This window comes from Centropristis striata, chromosome 14 (assembly GCF_030273125.1).
Source record: "Centropristis striata isolate RG_2023a ecotype Rhode Island chromosome 14, C.striata_1.0, whole genome shotgun sequence".
NCBI classification, from domain to species: Eukaryota; Metazoa; Chordata; class Actinopteri; order Perciformes; family Serranidae; genus Centropristis; species Centropristis striata.
In genome coordinates, this window is record NC_081530.1 from 14281165 (window position 1) to 14294273 (window position 13109).

At 40.6% G+C, this 13109-nt stretch overlaps 1 protein-coding gene across 4 annotated transcripts in view; it reads right to left on the reverse strand.

The window, feature by feature from the left end:
• Positions 1-13109, reverse strand: part of rims3 (regulating synaptic membrane exocytosis 3) — a 40748-nt gene that overhangs the window by 18131 nt on the left and 9508 nt on the right. For 3 of the 4 annotated variants that reach the window (XM_059349508.1, XM_059349510.1, XM_059349512.1), the window contains one exon: positions 6558-6877. In XM_059349508.1, coding sequence (XP_059205491.1) covers positions 6558-6822 — 265 coding nt within the window. In that variant the 5' untranslated portion in view covers positions 6823-6877. Of the gene's footprint in view, positions 1-6557; positions 9133-13109 lie in introns of those variants that run through there. The other variant, XM_059349511.1, reaches the window with a different exon arrangement.

Below are 13109 nucleotides of genomic sequence, written 5' to 3' on the forward strand. Positions count from 1 at the left end.
GTTAAGGGCCTAAAATCCATTGTTCTCAATGCAGATGTGCAAACACTGAGCTAAACATAGTTCAACATTGAACGCAGCAACGCAAACCATATGTCATGTGACGAAAAACAACCATAACTGGCAGATATCTTTTCTTCCGTAAATGTCAGGAAATGGTAAATATGAAGGGGAAGTTGTTCATTTTAGCCAGGGCAGCCCGGAATTCAATCAGACAATCTATCCTAGGACAATATTTCAAGATACACTTAAGAAACAATGCCTGGAAGAAGATCAGCCCCAAGCTCAGGCTTTCTGGTAAGTAGGCTATGTTATTTCATGTTGTCCATGAGTGTGTTAGCTGGTTAGGGTCACTTAGACACTTGGTCACTCCATCTCCCTGAAAGTTGGCACAAGTTGGCACAAAAGCAGGCACAAAAGCAGGCACCCAGCACCCGAGCAACACACCTTGGGTTTCCCAGGTGGTAAGAGACGCTCCCTGAAAGGCCAGATTACTGGATGGTCATCAAACCAAAGTTTCCAAAGGTTTAAAGCCCAGAAAGAAATTCAGATGAGAAAGGCTTTAATACCCGAGGAGAGATAGCAGCTGCATTTAGAAAAAGAAAACACTAATTCTCCTTTTCAAATAGTTTTATTTTCCAAAAGATGCCACACTTGCTTTAAAATTTTCATAAATGATGACATTTTACAAATAAAATGTGATTCTTGCAACAAAAAAACAAAACCAACCTTCCTTTCCTCGCCTCGCTTGCATAAGAGCTCAGTGGGATATATGCTGCCAATAGTTGTGACTGGATCCAATTGACAAAATGGATCACTGCTAGAACGTACCCTGCAGAAACTCTGACACAATAACAACGCCATAACCACATTACCTCCTAATAACACTTTAATGGTGAGACGTTGACATATTCCCCTACCGTCTCTGTTCACTTTGTCTTTTTCACGTCCTTGTGTCTCTATCAGCAGCTCAGTGTTCATTCACTTTCTCTGTACCTCCTCATTCATTCTATCATTCGCTGTAAATATTATTTAGAGTAGAGAAAACAATTAAATAATCTGAGTTTTAGTAAGATTGAAGACTGCTTATGATCTAATTTAAGAGTCATAAAATAGGTGCAATACATTTGGAGTAATGACCAAAAACAATAAAGTAGTTAAAAGATTTTGTGGAATGCCTTGGGTCTCTCTTTTTCCTCCAGTGTTCACTTTGCATCCACTATAACATACAACAGTAAGGTATAATCAATTGTATCAATCAGTTAATCAATGGCCACTGGACATAATGCTCAATTTGTCTCTTGTTTTGTGGAATGCATTCCATTTATTTTCCCCATTACTGCACCCAAAGTCCAAATTACTTCCCTCACACGTCTCTTCTCTGGGGACTAATTCAACCTGAGGCTCATCAGCTATTAGGCGACCAGCCGAGCGAAATAGGGGGCCGGCACCTGGACCGATCCAAACCATCAGCCAATCAATGCACATGTCAAATGGAACATAGAGCAGTGACAGCTGACCAGATTGGGCCGTTAACGACCGAAAACGGAGAGAGGTCCTTAATCGAACTTGACTGGGCAGGGAGGAAATGGTTGCATGTTCTGTTCTTCTGTCTGTGGACCTGGTTAGACGTGACATTAACATGTTTCTTGGGTAATCTGACCGCAAGTGGACAGCTCTATCAGTTCTTACCTGGCATGAAAATTAGGGATGACGCTGATCGATCGGCAACTGATCGGATCGGTCCGATATGATAAAGAAACGATCGATCGAAAAATCAGATCAAAGGTTAAAATCACAGATCCGATCGCATTATACATACATGTGCTTTACAAGTGTTTGTTATGGTGTGATATACATTCCGGATCCAAAGGTGGCGGTAGTGCGCCGAAACGCTGCCGCTTTAAAACGAAGAAGTGTTGTGTTGTGATCACGCAGCCTGCATGCTGCCATATGGAACTTTTTCAAAGTGAGTGAGTTCGATGTCACACACGCTAGCAGCAATTTATGCAAGCGTTTAGACATTTAGAGAAATGTTAGTGTGAGAATGAGCAATAATAATATGTTACACTGTGCTGTGTAACAATGTGCAATAATGCCACCAATGTTCAGACTGGCATTTTGGGTTTGCTTAGCCTGTAAAATAGGCTCAATTTTTATTTGAATTTTATTTTATACAATATATGCAACAATACAGCCATTTAAATGGATAGTATCAATAAATGACTGAACTTTCAACATTAAGCTCTTGCCTGTTCTTGACTGCCCTATAGAGGCCATTTTGGCATATTGTTTTCCACAGTGCCACTGCTGCTATGAAGGAATATTAAAGTTACTGCTATGCAATACATAAAGGTCAATCTAGGTAATCTAGTAGTATCTAGTAAATAAATGATTACAAGGTTAACATAAATGAAAGACTATAGGCCTGTGCATGAGTGGATTAATTGATGGGGGGGAAAACAAGAGTAAAACATAAATATTAATATCGTCCCACGTGATCGATCGGTTCTGATCGGTGAGGCTTTAGGTGATCGGTGATCGGTATCAGTCCCAAAAAACCTGATCGGACCATCTCTAATGAAAATGAATCTCCATTTGTCTTTAGTGACCACTTGTGAATGGATGTGACTTCTTACAAATGAAAACATGTAATTTCTGTTTGCAAAGACTAAATGTGATGTTGCAATAGTAATATGCTACTATTTTGTGTAGATTTAAACCTAAAAAATCAGATTATGGTCTATTGGTGGTGCAGACAGGCAGCTGAGCACTGAAACTAAAACACCGACACGTCACCAACAGTGGCTCTCAGTTGTTTCTGTCACGAGAATTGGCCTACTTTAAAAATATGTTTAGAATTACAAAAATAGCCCATAGTGGAAAAGCTCCTTGCCATGTTGCAAGCAAACCAACAAATAGCCAAAGATGTTTGACATATTTAAAAAAGTATTACTAGGTGGTTCTCTAAAATTTCAGCTGTCATGGACAAAGCCAAAGAATGAGTATGTAAAGGCGCTCCAACAATGTGGCCCAGGACACATCACATACAAACTTCTAAGAACTTCTCAGAATGTGTTCTGAGTGATTTCAATGTGTCCTTGATGCATTCACACCAGTTCTTTGAGCGGTCCACTTGTGATCGTGTCACCCGAGATGCATGTTAATAACAGTTCTGAACAGGGCTTGTGTGACCTTCTGTCTGTTTGTTTGTTTGTGTGGGTCATCCAGCTTATTATGAGCCCTTTTTCGCCTCTAGCTGGAATGAATTATGAGGCAGGGAAAACAACAGATTAGGAAGCCCATTTCGGCCTCACCGGGTCATTGAGCAAACAGTCTTGTTTGTCTCCACGAACAGATTTCCAGGCTCAGCACTGTCAAGTTGTGAGGAAACAGCTGAATTTTAGTAGAACAGTGACATAACCTTGTTGTTGTTGGTGGATGTTACATAAAAGTATAGAAGTGAAATACCTGGATTGTGATTTAATTTACACCTAAATCAGTTGAAGGGTTATTTTGGGGGGTCAAACAATCAAACAACTTTTTCTTCTACAATATGATACCTAAATTCAGTCTCTGCCAATACTCAATCCAATGCTCTCTTTTTTCCCAAATATCCCATAATGCAGGAACTGAAAATGCTGCCACTATACGATGTGTGCAGTATAGATGGAGGAGAAAGGAGCAGTGCATGATACTGTGATTTTGTTCCAGGCGCGATGTGTTCCTCTGGCAGTTGAGAACATCTAATTTTAGACACACCCCTCTTCTCCCCTTCCTCTTCTCTACATCCTCAGCCCCTCCTAGCCTCCTCATCCACACTTTCCCCACCATTGTGCTCTCCTCATCACCACGAACACAGAGACATGAAAGCCCCTGTGGTGAAAATATCGACAGCTCTCCCTGCGTCAGACAAGTGTCAGCTGTGCCTCAGTGCACTGAGCTCTTTGTCTCTGTGTTCAGTATTGGAGCAACAGCCATTTCACACTGATGGGAGCCAAAAACAGGTAATGATACAGGATTGAGGTGATTGCGTGTTCATGTGAAATGACTGTGTGCGTTCCTGTGCTTACTGCCCAAAAGATGACACCAATGAATGCTTGTTTCCATCCACTATCATTTTGCAATTACGCAATAAGTGGTGCTAATTCTGCAGTCAGAAAACCATTATACCATTGCAGAAAAAAAGGGTGCAACAGTAGTTGTGTTTCCAATTGCAAAAAGTTTTTAGGCTCACTTGAGGTGTTTTTAAGTTAAGTTGTTTTAGTTAAGACGATCTGACATGAAACAACAATTATAAGTTGCCCAATTGAATCCATTTCTTGAAGACTTCACTCCATTTTCCCTCATGGGTGTCCAGAGACTACAGCAAAACATTACACTGCTATGTTCTGACCAAAGTATGTTTATGCAGCTTTGTTTATTTGCTCTGAACCAGTTGATGGAAATGTCCCTATTAGCATTTTCTTTCATGCGACATTCCAAAATTTTGCTTCAAAATTCACCTGACTTTAATGGAAACAAGGCTAATAAAAATGTATTTAAAAAAAGTATTAATGTGAGGCAGGTTACATCAGTCATCTTTCACATTTTGTTATTAGCCATACTCCAAATTTCTCCACTCATCAAAGCTTAAAAACTTTGCAATACTTTAGCTTTTTCCGCTCAGGTTTGTTTTTATGCACAAATTGAAAATATGCATAAAAACGTGGATGGTTCAAGGTTCAAGGTTCAAGGTACTTTTATTGCCATTTATGTAAAAAAAACATATTGGAATTTGTTTCAGTAGTTTCAGTGTGTGTGTTTTTAAATAACATATAGTGCAGCTAGACAAAGACAGTGATGACACAACAGACAGATAGTGCATATGTAATGATCGAGGTAGTAGTAATAATAATAATAATAATAATAAAGTGCAATGGGGTGGGCATCAGTCCTAGTTCAATGGTCAATGACACTCAGATGACATTCAGTGGGGGTAGGGGTGGGGGTAGAGGACCAGCCGCATTGATCAGCCTGATGGCTGAGGGGAAGAAGCTGAGGCGGTGGCGGGTCTTCGTGGTCCTGAGCACCCGCAGCCTTTTCCCAGAGGGGAGGGTGGAGAACAGGTAGTTCCCTGGGTGTGTGGGATGGTTAAATATTTGTTAAATGAAGAGTGACAGTCTCTTTGAAAACTTGGTAGTTTAAGCTTAGAATTATAGTTATACTTTATATAAATTCTTTAGAATTTATTTTAGAAATTTTATTTTAAAAAACTTTAGAACTAAAACTGAAACAACTAATGGCACTGAAACGTGTCACCATTGAGATTTTTGTTGTGTGTAATGTAGTGCTCCATTATTGATTAATATGCGAGTTATTGTCTCACTTAATCATTATTCAAACTCCTTTTAATTCCTTGACTTTTCTGACCTGAACCCAAAGCCCAAAGATATTCACTTTAATTTCACAGAAGACAAAAAAAATGCAAATATTCACATTAGAAAGGTTAGACCCAGTGAATTTGGGGCATTTTTGCTTAAAAGGTACAGGAACAAGTAATGAGTTATTACATTTTCTATATATGTCTCAAACTAAGGAAATGCAAAAAGTACCATTTCGCTAGAGGAACTAATTAAAATTTAAAACGGTACCCCGTCTGCGACTCAAAGCAACAACCGTCAGATGTTGAAATGCGACTGAACGTTCTCATAGAACAAACTGTACAACCACAAAGCCAGCAGACGAGCAGAGAAACACATGCAGACAGCGTTCTCGAAAAGGTTACAGTTCAGTGTACTGGAAGAAGAAACATAATGTGCTGATAGGATGTACCGAGATGAAGAGAACTTGCTTGTTATCAACAGAAGAATGAAGAAAGAATTTAGCAGCATTTAAACGAGTTGCACCCCCCGCGGCCCCGCCTCTCAACCTTTACCAAGCCTCGGTGTGTGACATGTTTTCCCATTTCCCAGCAGGAGTGACTGGGTTTGTGTTCGCTGTTGAGGCTCAAAGCGGGAACACTTTTGTTGCAGCTGCACGGTATCTGTAATTATACCCCACAGGACACATAGGCAAGCACATCGCCTCTATCACTGCCATACAGCCACCATACATGCTGGCTGAGTTCAACACACAATAGTGCCGTAAGCCTTTTAAAAAAGACTCATTACATTGATAATACTACAAAAGGTAGAGCCAGTGAGAGCTTGTTGAATTAGATATTACAGGTATTATAACTGAGGCAGTGCATCAAGTAAGCTTTGTGGTGGATTATGCTAATATTATTGTGCATACACTGAAACAATCACTCCTCTGTTAGACCGTTAGACCAGTGTTGGCATCCGCTTAACAATTTAACTGCAGCAGGAAAGAGTTTAATAATTTTAAAAGCATGTTTCTGAAAGCCAAGGCAGAAGAGCGATTAAATGTCTTACCTATTCAGAATTCAATCTTTATTTGGATTTAAATCTGAAAGGATAGATATCCCCATATTTTAAGAGAGGCAGAGAAGAGCAAAAGAAAATGAGAGATGAAAACAAAAGATGAGAATTAGAAGAATAGACAAGCTATGAACTGACCTTGCTGGTTGAGCTGCTGTGTGCTCTTGCTCCACTGAGACAACCCCACAATGGCCACCATCTTGGCGCCCAGACTGGAGCGCCGCTTCTTGTTGCCAGCCAGCGACGTGGAGTCCGGACCCCCACTGCTGGGACTCTTCTCCAGGCTGTACATGGCCCCCGAGATGCTGGAGGAGCGCACCACGTTCCGAGCCGCCGCACTGAGCCCACTAAGGCCACTCATCCCGCCCGGGCTTGGCACCTCCACAGAGCTGCTGAGCATCATGGTCCTGCTGGACTGGAGGGCCGATCGGCTAGGGCCGTGAAGTTGGGAGCAGGGTCTGAGGAGGAGGACAGAAAACAGATGTTAAGGTGAGGGTGGAGGCTGATGGTAGAACAGGTGAAAAAAAAGGGCATCTTGATGTGCAGAGTGTCCGGTGCAATACAGAATGATAGCTTGCCTTACAGCTACAGAAGCTCCCAGAGGCTCAAGGACACAGGGTTGAAATTTCATTTTGGGTTTTAATTAAATTCCTAGCTTATTGCAGAGGCAGCAGAAATTACTTCCTACCCCACAAAAGACAAATAAAAAGTGAAAAGCTCTAGAAAAGTCTTTTTGATCTCCAGTAGTTTTGCAAACTTAGAAAACAAAGAACACAAAAGGTCAGCAGACGAGGACAGTGCAGATGGCAGCAGACTGTTCAAGTGAGTTAAGAAGTATCTCCAGTCACACACACACACACACACACACACACACAAAAATGTCAGGGCTGGCCTGCTGTTTAGGGGTGACCCTGTCAGCTGGTATTTGTCTTGTGTGTTTTTTTTGGGATCTTATTCTGTGTGTGACCTTAAACAGTGACACATGATAAACTCTACAGCTCCAGTCATCACTGGTTGGCTGAATCTTTCGAGGATACCCGTGCGTGCGAGTGTGTGCACACCTTCGCTATACTTTGATTAACTTTGTAACACACGGACCCTCACAGCAGGTGAGGTGTTACAGGTGAGACTTGTCATAGTAAAAGCACAGGTGTTATTAATAACTTAATGATGGCTCGGTTCTATTCAAGTGTCCCAGTGCGCCATGACAGTGTGACAGCGAGCAGGTTTGCACAGGACCCTGAAACTCAAGCAGCCATCATTAGTTTTGTTATTTGCCGCTGTGCTTCTCCTAATGTGACATGTCAAAATGTCTTCTGTGGAAAAATATGACTGTTATCCTTCAGCATCTCTATCACGCCCTTCACTCTTTTCCTTCTCTCCTTTCCTTTTCTCCTCCCTAACTACTGAGTGCTCATACCGGGGCTAAACTGACAGCCAGGGGGCACATTAAATATGTAGATGCACTGTGGTCAACATCCTGCTTTCACACTTCTTTTTTAATATTTTTCTTTCTCTCTGACTTCTCTGTCCACCTAATTTATCAATACAGCTATCATTTTTTGTCTTCTTCTTCTGTTTTTTTGTTTGTTTTAACAATGTATAGCAATGCAGTCTTTTGCTGTCTAAGAACTTCCTAAGTGTGTTGCAAAATTAAGTTGCGGCGAGCTCAGGTGGTTCACATGCTTCAACACACCAACATATATTGGCAGCACGATCTTTTAACAAGAATCTACAGCCACGCTAGCTGCCCTGAGCTATAACCAACATGCTAACATGTTAAAGACAATGCTAAATATGCATACATTTGCTAATTAGCATTATCATAACTGCTGAGGCTAATGGGAATGTCATCAGTTTTGCAGGTATTTGGTCATTAACTAGACAAAAATTTTAAATTTTGACCTGATGATGGCGCCATAAGGAAGGTTGCAGGCTCAGAAGTCATTACAATGCATCCCATCTTGACAAAGACCATGTGTACCAAATTTCATGGCCATCTATTCAGTAGTTGTTGAGTTTTCACTCAAAACTGGAAATATAAACCTCACTGCAGGAAGTCAGAGGATCACCAAAATCAACAACTGGGGATTGCAAATGTCTGTATATATCATGACAATTCATCTAACAATTGTGGAGATACTTAACCCTATAACAGATTCTGATTATAAATGCAGTAGGCATTTATGCTTTATGCTGTAGGCTAGAGGACCATATTTTGATGTTGGAAGCATTCTGTTTTCCATGTGTAATCCATTTATATAGTCCAAGAAGTACTGACCTATCATATTTTAACTATAGTAGGGTTTGGCTGACTGCAGGAAAACTGTTCATGTGGGAAGCAAAAAGATGCAGAACGCATTGGTTGAAATGCAATCTCAGAAATGGCAATTTAGCGTTATATAACTTAAGTAACATAGATGTCATCCCCCAACTCCAAACCCATTCCTGCCTGGATATCCATTATCTAGCTACACCAGAGCCCCAACAGACAATGCCACGGACAAGAGAGGTGCTTCTAATGTGCATTTACTTTTACATAATCCACCACTAATCGCTGTAAATGGTGCACAATTTCTTTATGCTACTAAAAACACTCCCGTGACTTTAAGCCATACATAATACATATACAGTACAGTGAATCTGCCCTTAATGCGTCTTTCAAATTGAAGACGTAAATGCACTGTGCTTCAGATGTCTCTGTAGATCATCATCATTGCTCTGCTTTGTCACACCAGCACAGCCATGATGCTTACAGCCGGAAAAAAACGTTACTGACCGGCACTTTTTGGAGAGATTCATTTAACATTACCACAACAACCGAAGCGGGTGCTATTGAGGAACGATGAACAAATGCAGCAAAAGGGCAAATTTTGGCATTTTGTAATGAAACTCATAATAATAGCCAAGTGGCAGACTGCATGCTTTGTACGGAGCTACTGCAGTGACATTTGTTATGAGTGGAAAAGGGTACTGAGGGGAAAGAAAGAGGGACAGAGGGGAGGTAGGGGCTTGCAATCTCAAATTCAGGTGAGCCTATATGTCCTTATTTTCTTCTCCGCTCTTTTTTGCCTTCCCTCCTTGCCTCCCCCTTTCTACTCCAGCCCATGCGCACTTCTCTCCAGCTCTCTGGGGTGGCCTCTGTGCTTTGAACACACAGCAAGCGGAGCAGGAGAAAATGAGGATAGGGTAGGGGGAGAGAAGGGAGACAAACAGAATAATCCTGCTCTCAGAGAGCCACAAGGAGAGAGAAGAACGAGCTAGGGAAGACATAGCAGCAGGGAGAGAGACGTGGGAGGAGAGGACGCCTCCTAATGAATGGACACAGAGAAAGACGCTGCAGGAAGCTGGGACCTGATCTGTGAGAAATAATGGAGTGAAAGCAAGAGGAGAGGGAGAAGAGTGTGACACTGATAGTGACAACAACAAAGACATGCATCCATTCCTCTTAATGACAATATCCTCAGTCTGTGTGTGTGTGTGTGTGTGTGTGTGTGTGTGTGTGTGTGTGTGTGTGTGTGTGTGTGTGTGTGTGTGTGTGTGTGTGTGTGTGTGTGTGTGTGCGCTCGCGCGCGCGCGCGCTGAAGACGTGCTCTAGAGTGAAGTGAAGTGAACTCAAGTGTACTGTATGTACTGTATATATGTATCTACAGTGACAAGTGACAATGGTAACTATGTTGGTTTTATATTTTGCAGAGCTAAAGTTTCACTGCTTAGTTGTGAGTTTGACAAGCAGAGGATACATCTAGTTAAAGGAATACTTCAATATTTGGTGAAATAATAAAATATTTGCTTACTTACACTATGAAGCTAGAGCCAGGTGACTGTGGCCAATCAGAAAACACTCAACACTCATATCAATTAGTCATATGATGACTTCTCTGACAAATAATCTATTTGGTTGCAGTTGACTAAATTTAACTTTTTTTAATCGCATATTAAGACAGGTGGTAGAGTCAAAAGCTCTGAAACAATTAGTAAATTGGCCTAAGGTTGCGATTGTTTTGTCAATAATCTATTTTACCGTTTCAGAATAAGGACATGTTAAAAGGAGCTAGGACTGAAACAGTTTGTGCAATAAGGGGTCATGGTATGGTGCACAAAACTGGATGCAGGTTACACAGGATGCAGATTCATGCACGTAATCAAAGTTCAATAGTGCGTGTTCTGCTCAGTGGTCAAATCCTAACCTCGACCAGTCAGGCAGCAATGCAGCAAGGGGGTTGCCATGAATAGCAGTGGTGTTCATAATTAGGCAATGCTCAAAGGCCTGCCTGTGTGTTGTGGTCAGCTACAACAGCAACGGAGAGGGAGCTGCATGTGAGACAAGGATGGCTCCACTGTTGTTGGGGATGTAAATGGAAACAAGTCAAATGCTAATGCACATTGGACAGCATAACCCAGATCTGCCTATCACTGGGATGATAAATGTGTAGGTGCTTTGAATGTTGGAAACACTCCTCCTATGCACAAGCTTTATTCTGTATTTTTCTTTGTATTTTCTATTTACACAAGAGATGCATTTCAGTTATACAGTCTGTTTGGTCTTGTTTTTTTAATGTAACAGTTGAACTAGTGTGTCTTCATAGTAAAAATAATGATAATAACTTCTCATCTCAGAGCTCATTTATTTCTCCTCCCGTCAGCAAACCGTCACCCTACACCCAGCCTGGCCTCCTCTGCACCTCAACCCCACCCGTCTCCACCCAACAACGACCCCTTGCTTTGTGAGAGCTGGCCTCTTAATTTATATGAGTGTGACATCGTGTCTACACAGGAGGCGTAGCGTGAGCAGTGTGATAGCAGAGCAGCAGCTACGTCATTTAAACTGCACAAATCCAAAAAACCTTTTTAAACTAGTATTTGAGCTCTAGAGATAAGTGGTCAGATTTTTTCTTTTTACCTGACTGATATATCAGCCTCTATTATTTGTCAATATTGGCCTGTCAAAGGTATATCACTATCTATTTGTATCAATATGAAAACATTTTATACACAATATGACACTTACTAAGCATCAAATTGTGTATAAAATGTGTACACTAAGCATTGCTAAGTGTAATTTAGCAATGGTGTTTGGTATTTAATTTATTTTAATATATTTATTTTTTTGGTCAGTTATTGGTCAGCAATTAGCTTTTTTATTTTGTCTTTGTATTTTATTAGTTATTAAAACCATTTGTTAATAATGTTATATATTTAAGAGTATTTTTTAAAGATTAGTATTATTTGAGTACATTTGAGTTTTAGAAGTGGTATAAATCAGTGCACAATCCACAAAAAAATGGAAATAGAAAAATATTATTTTCATTCTAGCTTAAAAATTCACTATATGGGTCGCCATTTCTGTTTATCGGCAATTTTCCCCCAGAATCAGTTTCAAAAATTGCACATCTGTCAGTCTTGTGTTGTTTCCCCTGTTTCCAGTCTTTGTGCTAAGCTAAGCCAACTTGCTGCAGCTTGATTTAACAGACAGATATGAAAGTGCTATCCACAATCTTTTTCATTTTACTCTCAATGAGAAAGTGAATGAGCATATCGCCCTAAATGTCAAACCATTTATTTTTAACAAGTCACAGATCCTTTCTGGTAATAGATATCAGTATTTCACAGATTAAATTTGGGGGTAAAAGTCCAGAAAGCACCATTATATTCTGCAATAATGAGAAAACCCTGTGTGTTTGGAGCTTTCCCTGCTTTAATATTACAGTCTTACAGTATTACAGTTAGTCTAGCAGAAACCTCTGCTGGCAAACTACAGTGTAGACGACCAAAAAACATTAACTTCAGCCAAGCACAACTGTCTACACTCAGTGTAAGCTGATGCAGAGAAGCAAAGAGTTGAAATGTGACCTCTCCATTCAGTTTCTCCCATAAACACAAATGCCACAACCTTGTAATTAGATATGGCTGAGCAATCCATTAATGGTCTCTTTAAAGTTGCTCTCGTATGCAGGCCACACTGCCACTGTCGCTCAGTTAATTAACCTACAATCCAGCTGCAGAGAAGATGGTAAAGATATACAGTAGGTCTGAGAGTCTTGTCGGAAAGCAATCAATATGAAGCCAAGGTGCGTAAGGCTAATGAATATCAACATAAATTTGAACCAATAAACAAGTTGTTTTTACTTATTGCCGCCACTATTACGTGTTGCTTTTCCTAATTGATGTTTTATTAGGGACCGAGCACTTACTTATTATTCATACCAAAAGTAAATCGCTTATTTGGAGCCTTTATCATATTCAAAAACTCACCATTTTGGGAATATACGTCAATCTCCCGTGAAATTTACGTATTCTGGTATTCGCGGGAATGGACCTTGCAAAATGACTCACTAGCGCCCCCTTGAAATTTTCAAAAGAGCCTCACAATATAGGATTTTTTCACCTAGAGACACAACATTTGGTACATACATGTATCATGGGAAGACGCACCAAAAAGTCTCAAAACCCATACCCGAAAACGAACAGGAAGTCGGCCATCTTGGATTGAATATCGCACTTTTCATTCTTTTTGGCCAATTCCATGCCGCATACTTTAACAAACTCCTCCTACAGATTTCACCCAATTCTCTTCAAACTTGGTCAGTAGCATCACAAGGCCTTTGGGATCAAAAGCTATTGAAAGCTTTACTGCCGGTCACACTATGTGGGCGTGGCATGGCAGCAAAATATGGCGTCTTGCCACAA